Genomic DNA, 21,705 nt, shown 5'->3' with positions numbered 1-21,705 from the left:
TATTTTTTAAAAAGTTACCTGCAATAGCACCAGCCGTCAGGAGATTAAGCCCTCCCACGTGGCCATTTTCATCTGCAAGCATCAGTTTGCAATGAGCATAAACAGGGAAATAGATTGCAGAAAAGGGAATGTCTCGGAGGAAACACGCTTTGGCACCCTGCAAAAGAAGACGCGAGGCAAGAAAAGTCACTGACACGGGAGAAATTCAAGGTGGCTCTTGGCGGTTGAGCAGAGATACAAGGATGCATGTCCTTGACGCATATTCTTGATGCATATTTGGGGGTCTTGGTTGAGTGGCTGTTGAAGCCATCCAAATATCAACATTTACAATGCTTGGCTGGACCAAAATAAGGGAGAGGGAGAAACAGCAACAACCATCCAAGATCATGTTGTGTTGTGGCACCAGGTGGACAGCAGAAGAGGGTGTCACACAGTGTCACAGCTTCTGGGCTCCAGTCCTGTCCAGTAGCCTTTCTCAGTTCTTTGTCTGAGAACAGACACCAGTGCAGATTTCCTTAATCGCTACACTTCTCCCAATATTCCCTTCCTATTGTTAATTCAACGGCGTTGCTTGTGCAGTGAATGGCACGTGTGTCTAAAAGATGCAATTACTGGAGACTTTATGGTGTTTCTTTTGGGAGGAGGAGGGTTTCCAATGGCCAAAACCTTTATACAATTTAAAAAGGAAGTCCAGTTGCACTAACAAGACTAGCAACATGTAAAGTAGGGGGCTTTCTAAGTCTCAGCTCACTTCCTCAGATATGGGGAAGGAAATCAAAAGGGGAGTTCTACATCAGTGGAAGCCTACAATGGGGGAGGGGTTTATAAGCAGTACCCCCGCCCCAATCCATTTAAGTTAGCTTAGGCTGTCTTTTTATCAATTTACATTAGCCTGTTTTAAGATGGCAGCATGGCTTATTCGTCTCACTTTACATCTTGTAATTTGTGGCATCCTCAATCTCCCCTCAATCTTTCTCTGTGCTGAAATCTTTCTCTGTGCACAAGAATGCTTTTGGGGAAATATTGTCATCGTTCCAGTAGCTGCATCTAACAACCACCTCTGAATCTCAACCAGTTGGCCACTGACACTAAACCTAAAGAAGAAGAAGAAGAAGAAGAAGAGTTTGGATTTATATCCCCCCTTTCTCTCCTGCAAGGAGACTCAAAGGGGCTTACAATCTCCTTGCCCTTCCCCCCTCACAACAAACACCCTGTGAGGTAGGTGGGGCTGAGAGAGCTCCGAGAAGCTGTGACTAGCCCAAGGTCACCCAGCTGGCGTGTATGGGAGTGTACAGGCTAATCTGAATTCCCCAGATAAGCCTCCACAGCTCAGGCGGCAGAGCGGGGAATCAAACCCGGTTCCTCCAGATTAGAGTACACCTGCTCTTAACCTACTACACCACTGCTAAAGGTAACGCTCAACAAAAACCTTGGCACAGCAGTCAGCTCTGGCCACAACCCTAACTGTTCCTGTCTCCACCTGGGCAGCATTAATTGCAGGACCTGACCAGGTCAGCCGTACTACCATGGGCTCATTTACCTCTTCCTCATCTTATGCTAGGGGGTGCATGAATATTACCTGCTGCCAGGAAAGCAGCAGGGGAAAGTGGAAGAAAAAAGTCAGCAATGCCTTTCTGTGGCTTGCAGAGAACAGTGCCAAAGAACAACCTGTTACAGTGACAAAAGAACAGCCACACACAGCTTTGACACAGGGCAATGGCAGCGTTGAAACACAAGCAGAACATTTCAGTCTTCCAGGACACAATGCAGCGGACCTGGAAGTCTGCCTTCTTCGGCAGTGGAACTTTAAGAAGACTCTCCAATGGGAAACTGCTGACAGAATACATTTATAGTTTGATGGTATTAGCTAAGAACTCAGCAGATCTGACAAACTATCTGCTCAGCTGCTGCAAATATTAAATTGCTCAGTCTAATGAATGAGCTTGTATTATCACCCTCAGCTTCAGCTGTTATGAATTTAGAATCTGGCATAAAAATGTCACAAACCAGACCTGTTAACACACCGTTTGCAATTCTGTTCCCCTCTTCTCTCTCTCTCTGCTGACCAAAGATTCATTTCTTGCACCTGCCGAAGTGAGCCGAAGCCCACTACGACTTAAGTGTTCATCTTCACGATGCCACAAGATTTTTCTCATTTTGCGCACAGCAGTGGAATTCTGAAACAACTGAATTCCAGATGAAACTACTTCTTGAGGAGCTGGCCTGGGCCCCCAAGCCAATACGCTGCCTGAATACACCGAATGTACAAATGAGCCCCTCGCATAAAATCTAAAGGGTGTGGGAAGAAACACTCTTCCCAGTTTTCAGAAAACTAATCGCTTAATGACGGAAGCAAGCGTATTCAGGCAAGGTACAGGTTGGTTTGGTTTCTTTTTAAACTGAATTCATTATTGACAAACACCAATGCTTCATTATTTAAAGATCCGATTCCCACTAGACCCTGTTACTGTTTCCTGGTCGTCAAATTATTGAGGGAAGGAGAGCAGCTCACTGTGAGCGTAAAAATAGAGATAACGAGAGACATGGAATAAAACCACAAGATAAGCTGGACCCCCTATACAAATACAGGAGGAAAGCAAAAAAAAGGGGGGTGAGTGGGGAATTCTCCCTTAACTCCCCACAAATGAAACAAACCAGCAGCACTGGAATCCCTGCAGCTTGTTATAAAAGCCTGAGGGAAGAAAGCGAGGGAGCGATTTTTCGTGTTCCTGCTGCCAGTACGGGAAATGTGGGTGTTTCTCCATTTTGACTTGTACAGCTACTCTGCAGGAAGAGATTGTTTTCAAAATTGAACAGATTTCTACCCACATAACACAAAACAGACTGGCAGGTGTATGTGCTGAAAAGTGGAAACATACCTTGTACAGACCGAAGATTCCCAAGTCCTTCAGGACAGTGAGGGCGCTAACCCTGGGCCCTGTTGTGATTTCTCCTGCTACTTGCAACCGAATCTTGACAATCTCCAGGGGATTCGTGAAGATGACCTGTGAAGCTCCAGCCTACAAAGACCACGAAGGAGGGAAAAATCAAGGCATTTCCCCCGGGCATACTACCACCAGCCTATAGACTAGGCTTGTGTCGTTTTTTTTAAATCATAATGAACCTATATTCACATTCAGTTCCAGGCAAAATACCTCCAGAGGCAGTGGCTACAGATTTCAAACAGTTTGAAGTGCTAGATAAATCAGAACTATGATAATTCACCAAAAATCAAGAGAATAAGGACACCAGGGCCATGACCTGGATGGTTCAGACTAGCCCAATCTCGTCGGCTCTCTGAAGTTAAGCAGGGTCGGCCCTGGTTGGTCCTTGGATGGGAGACCATCAAGAATACCAGGGCTGCTATTCAAGTAAAGCAATGGCAAACCACCTCTGTTGATCTCTGGTCTTGAAAGCCTTATTTATTTGGTGTTAGCTGTGACTTGATGGCACTTAAAATACACACACAACGATACCTGGGATGGATTTATTTTGGAGTCTCCTTAGATAGTTGGATTCACCACCCATTAGCAGCCCCAGGCTGGCCCCAAAGTCAGCACAGTAATCTGGGTAGGGTGATGTAGCATGTTCAGTCATTGCAAAAATCAATGTCAAACGTCACTATACACTTTGACGTTATTTTAGTAACTTTCAAAATACTATGCATTTTAATTTGCCTTATGGAATACTTTAGGATATTTTCAAGATGACAGATGAAAATCCAGGGATCAGCTTACCAGCACCTATACCAGCGGCGGTGGCCGAACTTGCTTAATATAAGAACCACAAAGAATAAACTTCAGATCTTTGAGATACACAAGACCTGACAAATATCACACCCACATCTTGATCACAACGTGCACATTTTGTTACAGACTTTTCATATAAATATTAAGAAACATTTTCCCCCAAATACCACATGGTTTGAAAACCTATTTCCAAAACATATCTGATATAACTCAAGGATGACTTGAATGCCCTTGTCCCTTCACCCATATATTTAATCCCCAGAGCCCCTTGGGGATTGGGCGGTCTATCAAATGTAAACAACAACAACAACAACAACAACAACAACAACAACAACAACAACAACAACAACAACAACAACAACAACAACAACAACAACAACAACAACATAGCAGTCCCTGGTGACAGCAGGGTCATTGAAAAAGAACACGAGAAGGTCACTAGATACCGCAATTTGAAAATCGAGCTTCAGCGTCTATGGCACAAACCAGCTGAGGTTGTCCCAGTGGTAATCGGCACGCTGGGCGCCATCCCGAAAACACTAGGGCAGCACTTGAAACATCTCCGAATTGACAAAATTAACATCTGTCAAATTCAGAAGGCAGCCCTGCTGGGATCCTCACGAATACTAAGCCGATACATTTCAACTTCCTAGACCTCTGGGTGAGGCTCAGATTGTAATGAAGGCCAACAACCAGCTAAAGATCTGGCAGCTGTGAAATCTACATATATAACAATAACAATAACAATAACAATAACAATAACAATAACAATAATAATAATAATAATAATAATAATAATAATAATAATAATAATAATATGTATGAGCTGATTGCAGCTCCTGGCAACAGAGGTGTATTGGGGGAAATGGCATCCAGAGACAACTCCTTTTCCAGGTGCCCCCTGCACCAACCCAATCAGGGGTGGGGCTCAGAGGTGTGGCCCCACCCCTGAGCCCTGCCCCCAGCCTCAGTGCAGGCAGGCTTGCCCAAAAGGCAGCCTGCATGGAGGCCAGGGGGAGTGGGATGGGCTCGGCTGTGGCGGGTGGCCCAGGCGGGTGCCACAGCCACCCGCTGCCGAGCCCCACCCCCCTTGCCTCACTGCATGGACGTGGGGGGCGGGGTTTGGTGACATGCAGCTGGGTGTCACATGGGCCCCCCATTTGACCAAAAGGCGTGCGCCCAAGTACATGGGTGACCCCATGTCCCTATAGGCCATACGCCTCTGCCTGGCAATGATAGATGCTTTTTACTTGTTCAGGGGCCCAGACTGTGCCCAGATCCAAATTAAGAGTTCTGCATCCTTCTTCCATTCCCACATAAGCCACATGATCTACCAACATGCAAAAACAGAAATTTAAGGAAGATCTCTCAAGACTTTCAGTTTCTGAGCCTTTATCCCTGAGCTAGGACAAGCACCCAAGGATGCCATCACAAGAAAGGAACAGCCCCCCTACAAAGGGCTGCATCACCACCAGCAGAGAGGAAATTTGATGGACCGTGCAGGAAAAAGAAAGGAGGAGGAGGAAGACATGGGTCATTGCGATTAAATTCAGGTGGTGGAAAACTGAATGCAGGACTCAGCGACAACAGCAGCACACACCGCTCCCCCAATCTTATATATTGTGAGGGTTCTGCAGTCAGTTCCAAGTGTGAGGAGAGAGCCAAGGGCAGTGGCATAGCGCCAAGGTGGTTGGGTGGGGCGTGGCGGGGGCGCAGCAGGAGTGTTCCAGGGCGTGGGGGGCGGGCAGGGGCGCGGGACGCATGCGTGTCATAAGCACAGTTCCCCCTTGCTACGGCTCTGGCCAAGGGAGACCTCTTTTCCTGGCCAAAACAGGCTTGAGGCAGGTAACGGCAAGAGCAGAGAGAGAGAAACTGCGACTGCCCCTACCAGACAGTTCTTATGCCTCCCTCAGAAGCTCCATTAACACAATCCCACACTCTCTGCCTCTCAGAGTTGACTGGCGGGGGGAGCATCTTCTCTGCCATCCCAGACTGGAGCAGCAATAACCAGTGAGGTTGAGCAGAACCGATCCTGACCAGCTGCCCACACAATCCCTAAGCTGGGATTGTTCTGATGCCTTGAACATAAGAACAAGCCAGCTGGATTAGACCAGAGTCCATCTAGTCCAGCTCTCTGCCACTCGCAGTGGCCCACCAGGTGCCTTTGGGAGATCACATGCAGGAGGTGAAAGCAATGGCCTTCTGCGGCTGTTGCTCCCGAGCACCTGGACTGCTAAGGCATTTGCAATCTCAGATCAAAGAGGATCAAGATTGGTAGCCATAAATCGACTTCTCCTCCATAAATCTGTCCAAGCCCCTTTTAAAGCTATCCAGGTTAGCATCCATCACCACCTCCTGTGGCAGCATATTCCAAACACCAATCATGTGTTGTGTGAAGAAATGTTTCCTTTTATTAGTCCTAATTCTTCCCCCCAGCATTTTCAATGAATGCCCCCTGGTTCTAGTATTGTGAGAAAGAGAGAGAAATTTCTCTCTGTCAACATTTTCTACCCCATGCATAATTTTATAGACTTCAATCATATCCTCCCTCAGACGTCTCCTCTCCAAACTAGAGTCCCAAACGCTGCAGCCTTCCCCTGGGGAGACAAGGTGCAAAATGAACATTAGTTTCCTGGGCAGTCTGGCCCAGAGCCATAGCTGCGGCTGCCTGGTTGGAACTCCCTGCCTGGACAGCATCCTGCCCTCTGGCTCTTCCCTCCTCCCTCTCCTTGTCCTCCTCCCCATTGTGTTCCTCAAGAAACCAGGCTACATCCCTGGAAGATACCCATGCACAGGTACACACATCACAGACAGAAAAAGAAAACAGAGGTACCCGGATGTGGAAGTAAACTGTCCCTTGGATGCAAGCCGCACATTATGTTGGAAAGATGTGGCTCACAAGCCACAATTTGGCCACCCCTGCACCTTCGGCCTGGAGAAATGTTGATTGGCTAGTTATTCATGACGACCCGGCAGAAGCCAGAAAAGTTCTTTATTTGTGTTATTATTTATTTTCTTTTCCATAACAGCTTCTCAGCAGAAGCTGTTTGGGCAGTGAGAACTTGGAAGTCCAGAAATAATTTTCTTAATGATCCACGACCACTCTTAGCACGCCCCACTGCTTGGCATACGGGAAAATAAAGCGTAGATCGAGCAGCTTCCCCTGGGTGTAAGGCTGACCAGTCCCAGCGCAGCCCAGTATCAGGCTCCGTAAAAATGCAATCCTGCAGGTACCAGGATCCCAAGCACATTTTCCAGTTTGATGCAAAAAAACACACACTGACATCTGGGTCAACGGCTAAATGTTTGTAGGACACACCACGCTGGCACCTTCCCATCTCCTTCACCGCACACCGCAGTTTAAGACACAGACGATCCCTTAAAATGTGCAGCCGTGCTTGGTTTCTCCAAACGGCTGTCGGAAGAAGCGGAAAGCGATCAAGGTACCGTGCCAGCGTTTGTCAGTGTTTTAACGCTTCTGCTGGGGTGGTGGAAAGGTGAGCTGAATGAAAATTAGTTTTAGCGATTTTAAATAATTGGCAGAGCTCTTAGGCTTGCCTAGGAGAGCTTTTTACCATTTTAACTGGAAATTCATTGTTTAAGAGTGAATAATGGACGCAACCTCCATTACCACATCTGTTACAGTGCTGGGGGGGGGGGGGAGAGACGGAAACAAACAGACTGACATTACCCATTTTTCCAGCCTGGGCATGACACAAATTTAACAGCTGTCAAGCTGTTTTATATTTCATTAGCAGAGCAGAAGAGTCACCCCACACAGGATACGGCTGCATAAGCTTCTCGCTCCGAGTTGTGCATTTTAACCTAAGACATTCAACCAAAAGAAAGAGCCGCATTTCAACATTTCACTGAGAGATTTAACGTGACAGTTTAGTTCCAGGAGCATGTAATCGTACCGGGAAGTGACATGTTTAGACTTTCCCTTGGTGTGCTACGGGTACCACCCCTCACTTATGGCAAAGTGCAGGGGTCATCACAGAACAAATCGCTTTTGACTTCTGCCAACGACTTAGAAGTGCTTGCCTGTTTCGGCTAAAACTCAACCCATGTGCAAAGATGTACAAAAAAAATATGGCTGGGTTTTGTTAACCCTCTTCTGAAGCAGTTCAAAATGTGTCAGTTTCTCCCACACTAATTTGTCTCAATGGGAGAGAAATAAAGCCGTGGAGAACACTCCCCTTCCTGCATCACCCCTAGAATTTCAAGGCTGGTTTACAGAACATAAGAACAAGCCAGCTGGATCAGACCAGAGTCCATCTAGTCCAGCTCTCTGCTACTTGCAGTGGCCCACCAGGTGCCTTTGGGAGCTCACATGCAGGAGGTGAAAGCAATGGCCTTCTGCGGCTGTTGCTCCCGATCACCTGGTCTGTTAAGGCATTTGCAATCTCAGATCAAAGAGGATCAAGATTGGTAGCCATAAATCGACTTCTCCTCCATAAATCTGTCCAAGCCCCTTTTAAAGCTATCCAGGTTAGTGGCCATCACCACCTCCTGTGGCAGCATATTCCAAACTTCAATCACATGTTGCGTGACGAAGTGGCAGCATATTCCAAACACCAATATGTGGCAGCATATTCCAAACACCAATCACACGTTGCGTGAAGAAGAAACAGCAAATCACATCATACTGGAAGTGGGGGAGACTCCGTGGCCAAAATTCTGCTCATTTTTAAAAACGAATAGCCAGCAAAAAGGATTATAGCTTAGCTATCTTCATGACAATTTTCTATGTTGAGAGGTTTTGCCCCCCTCTCTCCTCCTTGCTCCTGCAAACCACAAGGATTCACCATAGGAAACTCTGAAGTATGCAACCTCCAAAATTGTAATCTGCACAGTGCAGATTCTCCTTTAGCACAAGTGATCTACTGTTTTTGTAGACCGACTCCAAGTCTTTGTCCTTTCAAACTTCCTCTGTTCTTGTAGGTCATCCCAATAGTCTACGTCAGAACTAGCAAAACAACCTTAGGAAGATGATGCTCCCACAAATCTTTCAACTGGTGATAAGAAGGGTTAATTGTGGAGTAGATGTGGAGAAAAGCAAGGGTTGTCCCATTGAGGGCACTGCCCTTCTTTCCATCTTCAAAAGCACAAATCAACTCAGCCCTAGTCCATAAACGTTGAAGATGCTGGAATCCTTCAACTAAAAGCTGAAGAATGCTGTGGTATTTGCATAGATAGAAGTATTATTGAGATTGGGGCCTGTAACCTATGGATTTAAAGTCTGACATAGCTCAGAAAACAACCAAAAATGAGAATAAAGTGTATTGTCAAAGGCTTTCACGGCCGGTCAACTACATTTTTCCGAACTGTGCGGCCGAGCTCTGGCAGGTTTTGCACCTAACGTTTCGCCCATACCCATGACTGTCAACTTCAGAGGCATGGCTCTGTAAGATGTGTTTCTCTTCCCATGACATGCCTCTGCGGATGAAACATAGAGGCTTGAAGGAAAAAAACGTTGCAAACTAAGCTGCTATTGGCTATTTATCAAGAACAATAACAATGTGTAAGATTCTCTATAAACCCACAACCATCACCCCGGGTGCAATATATACAAGCAACTGTTTACACACGTGAATGTGATACTACACAATTGTCAATCTTACATATTGTCCCAAACTGGAAATATCTCATTCAAACATTCCGTGGTTGTATCGGAGGTTTTTAGGCGGCTGTAATCCTCCAAACATGGGAAACGTGTCTTGCGTAATGAGCCGCACCTGCTGTTACGATAATCCAATGCTGCTGGAAAATGTAACCCTTCCGGCTAGTCACGTTAAGAGTGGAATCTCCCAAAGGGACAAGAAGAGTAAAGAAACACTTCAAATACTATAACTCCTGGATAACTGTAGGCGTTGCACATGTTTCATATAGTTCGTTGCACACTATAGTACATCCTTGCCATGCCTCTGTAGATGCCAGTCACAGGTGTGGGTTAAACATTAGGGGCAAACATTACCAGACCACGGCCACACAGCCCAGAAAAACCACAACAGCCACAAGAATGAAGAAGAAGAAGAGTTGGATTTATATCCCCCCTTTCTCTCCTATAGGAGACTCAAAGGGGCTGACAGTCTCTTTTCCCTTCCCCCTCACAACAAACACCCTGTGAGGTGGGTGGGGCTGAGAGAGCTCCAAAGAACTGTGACTAGCCCAAGGTCACCCAGCTGGCATGTGCTGGAATAGGCAGGCTAATCTGAATTCCCCAGATAAGCCTTCACATCTCAAGCATCAGAGCGGGGAATCAAACCTGGTTCCTCCAGATTAGAGTGCACCGGCTCTTAACCACTACGCCACTACTGCTCCTTTCAACTGGTGATATGAAGGGTTAAAGTCTACTTGAAAGGGCCAATTATTGAGGCAGGGCATAAAAGAGATGACAGGCAATGATTTTCACTAGGACTAATGGGCGGCTTTACAGAAAGGAAAATGAGGGAGGTGACCGGTAACCCAAGAGCAACCCATGCAAGTTATGTCAAAAGCCTACGGTATTTGCATAGGTTATTCCTATGTATATTTTTATTGTGAGAATTTGTGTGGGCTACTTCCTAATAAAGAACTTACAAAAGCGTCAAGGTATCAGAAACTGTCGATCAGGGGTCTGCAACCTGCGGCTCTCCAGGTGTTCATGAACTACAATTCCCATCAGCTGATGGGAATTGTATAGTCCATGAACATCTGGAGAGCAGCAGGTTGCAAACCCCTGCTGTAGATTAACAATAAGGGGAGGGAGGGAAGAGAGGAACATTAAGAACTTCGCAAATTGAAAATCTACTTGGTTAGGACTGCCAAACTGCTGCCAGAATGTGTTGAAGAAAGCTATAAGGTCAAATTGAGTGCTTTATACACACCACAGAAATGCTCCAAACACACTCTGGGTGTACTGCTATCTGCAAGACCTGTTCCACAATGTCATCTCGCAAGATGTGGCATAAATGATGGTGTGAATCAACATCGTCCTCACCCTTGAGGGCTCGGCAAGCATCAAACCCTTCTACCCGCAGACTTCTTGTTCCTCTGTGCATCAGAGAAGCATCTTTACTTTGACACAAAGGCCCTCGACAGTCCGAAGACATGAGCTGCCTCAGCAAAGCCAGAACGTTAAACTCGGCAGTATAATTACAACAACCTGAATGTCAGATACTCTTACGTTGCTCTCTTGGTAAAGGAAGAAGATTGCCAGGGCTATTAAAGGCGATCCCAGGTGCCAATAAGCCTTCCTGGAGCCTTTGCAGACCACAAGAAAAAGATATTTTAAAAAGATATTTTATTTTTAGGGGCAAGCTATCCCTAGCTGGAGTCTGCACTACCCCATTCCCTTATAACACAATGCCATTTGGAAGAGGAAGACTTCCTGTTAAGACAGGAGTGTCTGAAGATGAAGATATGAGGTACAAAGTAATCCCATGCCTTCCAAGAGGGCAAAGGAAGTATTTGGGTTCTACTTGCTTCTTTATGAGGAAGTGGGATTTGCTTTGGGCACTAGCAGATCACATGATGCTGTGTAATACTGGATCAGAACCTTGGTCCATCAAAATCGATATTGCCTATTCAGACTGGCAGCAGTTCCTTAGGGTCGCAGGCGGTCAAGTCTTTCACATCACCTGTTACCTGGTCATTTTGACTAGAGATGCTGAGGGTTGAACCTGGGGCCTTCTGCATGCCAGGCGAAGTTTCTTCCACTGAGCCACACTTCATGGAAAAGGAACATTCAATCTGTGCAGGTCTGACTATCAGAGAAGAGACAGCAGTAGGGAAAACCTACAGTTGGGGAACGGCTGCAAAACTCTTAAAAGAGTGAGAGACTTGTACTTGGAACCAGGGTGGTTATAGCAGAGGCGTAGCTAGGGAAAATGTAGCCCGGTGCAAAATCTGAGGGGCACCCCCATACGGGCAGCCCCCCTCCCCCACCATGACCAAACTACAATTTTTTTGCACCAGGTCTTGAAGTCAGTGTATGGACCCGAGGGGAAGGAAGAGGGGGGTGGGGTGATTTTCCGCCCCCCCCACGTGACTAAATGGCTGCAACCCGGGGACATTTGACCCCATATGTCCCCTGGGCGGTACGCCCCTGAGATATAGTGTTGGACTAGGATCAGCAATGCTCAGATCTCGATTCTGCCACAGAAACTTGCTGGGTGACCTTAGATTAGGTTGAAATAACGTGGTTGGTCCATCTCACAGGATTGCTATGAAGATACAGGAGGGGAGGGGAGAGTCATGGATGCTGCCCTCGGCTTTTTGGAAGACAGGATAAAAATGTAAGGGACACACCCATACCCAATGGAACGTTAATGCAGTGTAACATGACAAAGTCGTAGTCTAATAAATAATGGGCTGGATCCACAGTACTGGTAGTAATCCTGTCTCCACCAGTGACACATTTTATTTATCTATTTAAATACTTTTCTTCAGCTTTTCTCCTGCAAAGCAGGACTCAAAGCAGCTTACAACCCCCCCACCCCCACCCCCCAGTAGACTAATAAAACAGAAACAACAACCAACAGAGGGGTGGAGAAGATGGAAGAACATAACCCTTGGTTAAATGGCCTCCCATGGTGGACCGGTCTCCCTTGGCAAGGAGCACGACAGATAGCAACAGGTAGCAGCTTCATTTCAGTCCCAAGCAGTCAAAGGGTAGGGGGCTGAGCAGGTAAAGATCTTGGCCCAAAGTGGAACAGTCTCCATTAGCAAGCAACAGAGCAGATAACACCTGGTAACAGTTCCTAATCAAGCATGAGTCATCAAGAGGAAGGGCTGAACATGTGAAAGAATTTGAGCCCTTGGAGGAATAGTTTCCTAGGCAAGTACCAGAATATTGAACTACAGCTTCTGTGGGGACAGGGGGCCCTCAGGAACACTGGGGGACAATGTGGGAGGGGGGAGTCAGCAGAGACTTCACACACCTCTGCTCTTGAATGAAGTGCCTTCCATCAGTGGCAGATGGTTTGGATCCGACCCTAAGCCCCCTCCCCCTCTGAAACTTCTATTACTCTGCAAAAATGGGGGAGGTAAATGATTGTCAGGGGTTCAATTAGAGTCAGATAATGTATTGTCACTGCAAGTTTTAGAAAAATAGTAGTCAGTGATTTTTCTTCCCATCCTATTTGAAAACGAAATTGATTAGGCGTGCATAGACCTTGCCATTACTTTCTTTCAATAATTGCTTGGAAAAAAAAATCCTTAACAGGGAGAGAAATTCAGTTCTCCAAGACAAGATGACTGTTGTGCTTACATATCCAGGGAAATTTTGCTTTGATCGTATGATTTGTTTAGGTTTTATTTTTAATCATTTAGAAATTAGAATTCCTGTGGGGCTGGCAAAAATAACACAGTATGGAAAATCAAGTAGACTAATTCATAAACATATATTTATTTTCTAAACAGAAGCCAATTTCGGTCCACTTAATTTCCCCATTTCTTTGTGGAGAAGTGGTTGAAATGTTTTTGTATGTTTTGTACTCCATCAATAGTAAGCTCTTTAAAAGGAACAGAATAGTGGGGAAATGTAGCTCTGGCAGAGGGAATGTACCTCAAATGTTTCAAGATGATAAATAAATGTGAATTCAAAGGCCTAACTACACATTACACAGTCTTCATGTCTATATCCAGGTCCACCGCAAGGACTTCTACCAGATATACCCTGCAAGTTTCCCAAGCGAATGAGACGCCAATTCAGACTGGGACTGGTGTTAGCAACAGCCCCGACTTGGGTTTTGTGAACTGAGTTAGATCAACAAACCATCTTTGGTTCACAGCCATTTTCGATCCTTTGATTTACTTGTTCTGTTTTCTCTCTGTGTTAGGCTTGTTTCAATGTTAAAAGACACAGTGCCCTCAGCTACACATAGGGACATAGGGAGAAGATGCAGCTACACATAGTTTTGATGAGCCCTCTTTCCTTGTGGTCAGTCAGTACCAGGGGGGAAGACGGAAGCAACAAGGCAGTTTGTCCTATAAGATGGAGCTACAGTAGACATCAGGGGGAAATTCTGGGAGCAGACCACTCCTGAGAAATGCCTTAAAGCAGGGGTGTCCAACTCTGTCGCTTCAGATGTTCGTGGACTACAATTCCCATCAGCCCCTGCTGGTATGGCCAATTGGCCATGCCAACAGGGGCTGATGGGAACTGTAGTCCATGAACATTTGAAGCAACAGAGTTGGACACCCCTGCCTTAAAGGGTAGAACAGCCCTCTCCTAAACAACTTCAACTGATGACCAGGAAGGTGTAGAAAACTATAATTGGCAATATATAACCTGGCACAGGGCCCAAAAAGGGAAGCTCTCGCGCCTGCGTGATCCCCTCACAAACCAGCTGACATATGGGTGAGATTTCTATGTTTTGTGTGTGTTTGGTGTCAGCATGAATAGAATCCTGATGTAAAATCTCAGGAGGGTGAGTGGGCCCTTTGGGTTGTGTGTCCTCTGGGAAAAGCGTGAAAGCCACAACAGGAGTTCTCTGTGACAAGCTGTGACACAGTCACTGTCTTGACAATAGACTTTGTGGGCAATAAATCTTGTTAGCCTCCAAGACTGGAATGAGATTTCTATCTGTTCTGCAAGAGAAGGAATAGGTTCCCTTACCCCAGCTGTGTTGGGACTGATCAGCCCAGGTACAAACTGATGACTAGCGGAAGGCTGGGTTAGCTGCAGACTCCCTCTATAGACAGAGAACTGGCCGGCAGAGGGCTCTGTATTTATTGATGGAGTGTGTTTTCCCAACAGGAGTGTTTCAGGTCAGGAAATGGCACTGAAGGAGGGTTTAAGTCCCATCCCCATATGAACTGTGGACTCAAATGGAACTGGGTTCCATGCACTTGGAAACTGAGTTCCCAAAAGGTTGTGGTTCGTTTCCAGGTCTGTGCACGTCTTCATTTCATGCCATCTCAAGGAGGTCTTAATGTAGCTCATATTTTATACCAGACATCTTGTACAATCATTATACAACAACCAAAGCTCAAATTCATCTCTGAAGCTCTCTGAGGGGCCCTGGGCCAGTGCCAGTCTCTCCCTCCCCCTCTGAGCGGAATCTATTTCACAGAGTCGAATGAGGATAAAAGAGACGGGAATTGTGTATGCTGGTCGAGTTCCTTGGAAGAAGGGTGAGGTAGAAATGAAATAAAGATGCACATACAGCTCCAGCTACATGCATAGGCAAAGGGAAGTCAATGCGAGTCTGGGCAGACTTTGAAAGTTTATTTACTACAGTAAGTCACTCAATTAAGTCAGCCTGTTGAATGGAAAAAATTGCTTGCTTATTTAATCAGGGGAAACACAGCAGGTTGACCTATACCGAGTCAGACTATTAGTCTATTGAGATCATTGCAGACTGCTATGACTGGCAGGAACTCTGCAGACTCCCTTCGGAAAACTTCCAATGCACTTGTATATATACATCTCTAAATATGTCTTGCATATAGCAGCATGCTGTGAGGATCTGCGCTAGCAGGACCGTCTAACATGGGGAACTGCTATCTACTCTGAAAATACCAGTCAATTTATCAAGGAGGGTATAGATTTATCCTACTCCCCCTAAAAGGTGATCACAAAATCAGTTGGACCAAATATTTCCTGAAGGCTTGGTTGTTTAACATTATTTCAAGCTCGACTATCAAACATATTTTTGTTAAGGTGTCATTATAAGCTTCTGGGGATTTCCCATGAAGCTCTTGGGTTCCACAGCATACCAACACAACAGTGGCACCTCATGAATGCCCACACTGCAGAGGTGAGCAACAGCAGCACAACATTAGGGATTGAAAAATATTTAAGAGAGGAAAAGGGAGAAGGGATTTTAGTTGTTGTCAAAGAGGAGAACAAAAATATTAGGTTTTTTGGTGGTGGTGGTGGTGGGGGGGGAAACAGCAGCTGCTGCCATATAAATACACAACTACCTGCACAACAATGCATCCTTTAAAAAAAAAACCCTCAGCTATTTGTCATACATGGCAAAACACGTTCCTAAATTGTAACGGACATCTTTACAGCAACACAGACAAATTTGAATCTGAATGGAGGTTATTCATACAAGTTCAGGAGTATGAACTATTTGAGCTCCTGTTTAACCTTAACGTCATGTAAAATAAAGTCTCCACGAGGAACAAATATTAAAAAAACCTGAAGCTGACAGCAAAGGTTATGAGAGAAGAGATGCGGTTGGAGATCCCACAGCAAACACCTCTTGACACGCCAGAGGCAGGAGGAAATGCACCAGTGACCCCACAACAGGAAACCTCTTGCCCTTTCCAATTCCACCCGTGAGGCAGAGGCCACCGGTTTGGGGGAGGGGGGGAGGGGGCACCAACTGCCAGCCCCTGTTCTGCTTTCACTTGCTTGGAACAGAGACGTCCTGAACCAAAACTTCTTGCTTACACACATGTGACTGCAAGAAAAACACTTCACTTTTAAAAAGATAAAAAAACATCACTTTTTAAAAGAAAAGAATAAGAAACAAAATGACTTTCATCGTACCTGCATTTATACTTCCTCAGCATATTGCAATTCAATGGGAAAAAATTCCTGATTCATTGAAAAAAAAATTCAGAACATGACAGTAATATAAACTCTTTTCTATTGGGGGCAACCAAAATATCTATATCTATTAATCTCTATCTCTATCTCTCTATCTATGTATATGTGTGTGTGTATGTGTATATATATGTGTGAGACACATATGTGTGTCTGAGACGATAGGTAAGATAGATAAGATAGATAGATAGATAGATAGATAGATAGATAGATAGATAGATAGATAGATAGATAGATAGATAGATAGATAGATAGAGAGATAGATAGAGAGAGAGAGAGAGAGAGAGAGAGAGAGAGAGAGAAAGAGACAGAGACAGAGACAGAGAGAGACAGAGACAGAGAGAGAGACAGAGAGAGACAGACAGATCTTACACACACACACAAAGCCCATTCAGCATTCTAGTTTCTCAGAATTTATCAGGCTGGATGTTCAAAACACGAACATAAGGATAGTAGGGAAAGGAGAGAGAAAGCTATTTCAGGGATGTGATTAAGGAGCTCCCAGTCTGCAGACTGGGAAGTACCCAAGATGTGTTGAAGACGCTTCCCAGAGCGAGAAAACACAAGCCAGGCTTTTTTGCCTCTGCACCCAAATACCTTCTGATGCATCTTAAACCCTGTTCTGCTCCCAACATCACAAAAAACAACTCCACATATCCTGCATCCCATTGGAAAGCTCAAACAACTGCAGAGCAAAGGAGCTTACTCCATAATGACCTGAAATTTGAGTGGGTGGGGGTTGTGTTGAACAGCTCTGCCTGGTGAAGAGTTCTGGAGACTCAAAAACCTGTTTGCCATTTGATCATATTTTGGCCCTAATTCAAAAAACTAGGTTGGCCCTAGTTTTTTTTTTTTAAGTCACTACACACATTAGCTTTGGGAATTTTTCTCACACAATTATATATTAAAGTCATTCAACTTTCAGGTGCCTGCGTCAAAAAGCTATAAAATGAAACCATATTTAAAGCTATGAAGGATTTTAATCAAAGCCACAATGCTGGCCACTTGGAACATTTAGATGTAAATAACAAGAGTCGAATTCATGGCTAGGTGTTTCTACTTAATAAAACAGATATTAGCCAGAAACTTTCCTAATCTCCCTTTCCCTATTGCAACTGTGAACAAAGCAGATAGCATAGAACAGGTAGCGTGGGATCCTTCCTGGCCAGAATTCCCTTTACTCACTATACAGGCAATTGTCTGGCCCAGTTATTGAGGAAGGCTTTTTGTGGCCTCTACATTCCATGAAGCCCCTTCCACACCTGCAGAATAATGCACTTTCAATCTACTTTGCAGCAGGATTTTACTGCGTGGAAAAGCAAAATCCACTTGCAAAAAATTGTGAAAGTGGACTGAAAGTGTGTTATTTTGCATGTGCAGAAGGGGCCTCAGTCCTGTATGCTCAAGGAAGGTGGGGGGAGAGCAGGAGTCCCCATGAGGAAAGGCTTAGACCAGTGATGGCGAACCTTTTCAAGACCGAGTGCCCAAACTGCAACCCAAAACCCACTTATTTATCGCAAAGTACCAACACGGCCATTTAACCTGAATGCTGAGGTTTTAGTTTAGAAAAAACGGTTGGCTCAGAGGCACACATTACTCAGGAGTAAGCTTTGTGAAGCAACCGTGCACTGCTTCAAATGGGTGAATCATGACCCTAGAAGGGTTTACTCAGAAGCAAGCCCCATTGCCAGCAACTGAGCTTACTCCCAGGTAAAGGATCGTGCCCAGGCCAGCCTAGATGTGTGTGTGTGTGGGGGGGTGATTTTCTGCCCCCCCCCCACATGACGAACTCTGTGCATGTGTGCCCACAGAAAGGGCTCTGAGTGCCACCTCTGGCACCCGTGCCATAGGTTCGCCACCGCTGGCTTAGACTGTAACCCAAAAATGCTCAGTGTAGCAATTGCAACATTTGGGTCTCCAGCAACTTGGAAAAAAAAAGGAGGTAGTATTTAACACTGGCTTTGCAGCTCATGAAATATATTTTGGTACAAAACTATATTGAAACATTGATTATTTAGATTTCATTACCAAACAGAAATTACAAACATTCCTGCCTGAACAAATGTCACAGCAGGGGGGGAAATATCCTAATGAATGCATACCTGAAAACATCCTCAAGCAATTTTAAAGGGTACCCAGTCTAATTGAAATGTGCATATATTTTCATAAAGAATTATACTGTTCCAGGCTGCACTGAATTCCCCATAAAGCCACAACAGATCCCAGAAGTCTTTAGAAGGCAGGGAAAAAAGTGACCCGAAGTGTCAAACCTTTAAGCTGCATTCATTCCCAGCACTGAAGGGTTTCTCAGATATATCTGAAGCTGTTTCTAATAGACCTTGAAGAACAAGATTAGGTTTTCTTTGAGTTGGGAACAGAACTTGCTTACTTGTTCAATACCCAACTTACTGTCTTCCCAGATGTAAACCCTTCCTCTGACAGGAGTGAACTCTAGCTTCTGCCACCCTGCCACTCTTAATCAGACAAAGCTGAAAGTAGATTGCTCCGGAGCTGCCTCTCCATTCGCAGAAACTGAAGAGGTCAACAGCCTTCCGGCCCAAGGTTTTGTGATAAGGCTAAAGAAATTGGAGTCCAGCCCTTCTCAATGGAAAGCAATGGAGGCTCCTGGGCCCTGCCCCCCAGTGAGGGGCTCTGGAGGGAGATGCTGCCAGGCATAATCTGGCCCGTCACTTGGTTGCCATGATGTGAGAAAACATATCCAACAGCCTCTTTGATCAAAGTCTTACAGATAAAGAAACTCTCCCAGGATCTGGATGCAGGAGTATTACGATGCTATTTACTGGAGGCTCAAATACATGTCCCCCCTCCCCCTCATGTCTATTTTAAATAACATCTTCCTTCAGCAAATATAGACTCCAGTCAGTGGTGGGATCCAAAAATTTTAGTAACAGGTTCCCATGATGGTGGGATTCAAACTGTGGTGTAGCGCCAATGGGGCTGGGCAGGGCACGACAGGGGCGTGGCCGGGCATTCTGGGGGCAGGGCATTCCTGGGCGAAGCTGCGGTAAGGACGCAGCTGCTGCACCAGTCCTTGGTGGGAACGACTTGAATGCTGCACTTGACGAATGAAGGCTGCCACGCACGCCAGTGCACCTCCTGCTAGACTGCTTCAAGTTCTGAGCGCTACTGCTGAGAGGAGGGCGTAACTAAGGCAAAAATCAAGTGGCAAAATCACCAATTAGTAACCCCCTCTCGGCACACACAAATAATTAGTAACCTACTCTCGGGAACCTGTGAGAACCTGCTGGATCCCACCTCTGACTCCAGTACTATTTGGTCAAGGAGGAGAATATTATTGGGAAGTGGGGACTTAAATCCCTTCCTCTGTTGCTGGTTTTGCAGTGGAAAAAGCCACATTAGCTGCTTTTACCCTCTGCTGTTTTCTTTCCCCTAGCCCCTTCCGCACATGCAGAATAATGCACTTTCAAACCACTTTCAATGCACTTGGCAGCTGGATTTTACTGTGCAGAATAGCAAAATCCACTTGCAAGTTATTGTGGAAGTGGATTGAAAGTGGATTATTCTGCACGTGCGAAAGGGGCCCTAGAGCCGTGGCATTCACTCTGCAGCTTGCAGAGAGCCACATTCAAAACTGGTGATGGTGGAAAGCATTGTCATGTTACAGCCAACTTATGGGAACCCTGCAAGGTAATCTAGGCAAGAGATAAACAGGCGGTTTGCCATTGCCTGCCGCTGGCCCCTTCTGCACATGCAGAATAACGCACTTTCAATCCACTTCCACAATTGTTTGCAAGTGGATTTGGCTATTCCACTCAGCTGCAAAGTGCACTGAAAGTGGATTGGAAGTGCATCATTCTGTATGCGCAGAAGGGGCCTAAGTGCAGCAACCTTGGACATCCTGAGGGTCTCCCATTCAAGTACCAACCAGGACTTAGCTTGAAATATTTGGTGAGATCCAGCTAGCTGGGCCTTCAAGTCAGGGCACATTCACAACGGTCATGAACCAAAAGATCCTGCTGAATATTCTGTGCCCTGAACTCCATTCAATCACACAGACAAAAAAATAATATAACATAAAGTCATTAAATATATAAGTGTAACCTTTTCGATTGCCAGAGTACCTCTGAGGATGTAGGGTTGCCGTTCCACACCACTGGTGAACCTCAACCAACCCTTACGCATCCAGAGGGAGGAGGAGGACTTCCCACTCAGCCTTCTAGTTCTCTCCTCAGCATGGGGCATAGCAGCTCAGACGAGAGCATGAGGAAAGCCAGGGCTCTTGGAGGACAACAAACTAATCTTGGAGAAAGGGGAGGGCACCACCACCCACTGAGGCCATTCTGCTCTTTTGTTAGGTAGCTGACACAGCTGACTGCATTGGCTACCAGTGGAGCACTGAGTCAGGTTCGAAGTTCTGATTCTAAAGCGCTTTAAAGCGCTAAGTGGTCCGGGGTCTTGGAAAGTAAGCAGGAAAGGTTTATTTCTCCCCCCAGGTATTGGTCAGCCAGTATTTATAATCAGAACGGCTGGTGTTTCTAACAACAGACATTGGTAACACAAAGGTATGATCTGCTTTGCTGTAGACACATCTGAGCAGCAGCCAACTTCAACCCTTCCACCCCTCCAGTGTGTAAACAGAAAGGGATGACTGGCAACCTCGTCTTCAAATTGAGGCAGACCTTCCCACGACACAGCTGTAAATTGCTATACTTGGCCTGTCGCTCCAACACCGATATGCACTGAAGTGCTCTTTGCTTTCCACAAGGGCAGTACTTACGCAGCCACCGGCCAGGACCTCTGAAAACAGGGGAATGGAACCATCTTTCTGTGTGAATTTGTCTCTGACAAAGTCGTTAACCTAATATAAAAACATAATTAATACCCTCCAGGTACTTTCCATTTTCTCCTCACACGCACTTCTGGCAACATGTTTAAAACATCTGAAGGCAAAAAACAAAAAAACAGAGCTTGGCAGTTTTTAAAGTATACAGATTACTTGAGAAACACGCATTTCGCTAATGTAAAATTTTCAATAGAAAGGAATGAAAGGTGACAAGTTATTTCAATTATTGTTTTAAAATGGTAAACTTACTGTAAGCTTAATAGCTTTTTCGGGAGCAACGCCAATAAGTTGTGGAAGTAACCCTGTGTTTAAAAAAACAAAGTAGATTTACCACCATTAAAAAAAAACCAGAAGATATTTACCTAAAAGAAAATAAATACAAGCTATAGTTTGGTCTTAAAATACACTAATCTTCAACTTTCTAGACCCAGGATCCAATAAACATGGAATCCACTGACCGTTGTGACAGGAAATCCAGTGACATCAGAATCATGTGACAGGAAGAGGACACAGGAAGAAAAAGAAGTGTTTGGATTTATATCCCCCCTTTCTCTCCTATAGGAGACTCAAAGGGGCTTACTCCT

General features: G+C 45.4%; 1 protein-coding gene across 1 annotated transcript in view; it reads right to left on the bottom strand.

Annotated features, from left to right (window-relative positions):
* The window catches only part of SLC25A12 (solute carrier family 25 member 12), a 77,838-nt gene that overhangs the window by 3,422 nt on the left and 52,711 nt on the right, over positions 1–21,705 (bottom strand). The window contains exons 13-16 of the mRNA XM_048485961.1: positions 21,371–21,423; positions 21,056–21,136; positions 2,880–3,020; positions 19–157 (exon numbers count right to left, since the gene is read on the bottom strand). Coding sequence (XP_048341918.1) covers positions 19–157; positions 2,880–3,020; positions 21,056–21,136; positions 21,371–21,423 — 414 coding nt within the window. The remainder of the gene's footprint in view (positions 1–18; positions 158–2,879; positions 3,021–21,055; positions 21,137–21,370; positions 21,424–21,705) is intronic.

Source organism: Sphaerodactylus townsendi, linkage group LG02, assembly GCF_021028975.2.
Source record: "Sphaerodactylus townsendi isolate TG3544 linkage group LG02, MPM_Stown_v2.3, whole genome shotgun sequence".
Taxonomy (NCBI): Eukaryota; Metazoa; Chordata; class Lepidosauria; order Squamata; family Sphaerodactylidae; genus Sphaerodactylus; species Sphaerodactylus townsendi.
Note: the sequence above shows the minus strand (reverse complement) of the source record. Positions and strands in the feature narration are given on the sequence as shown.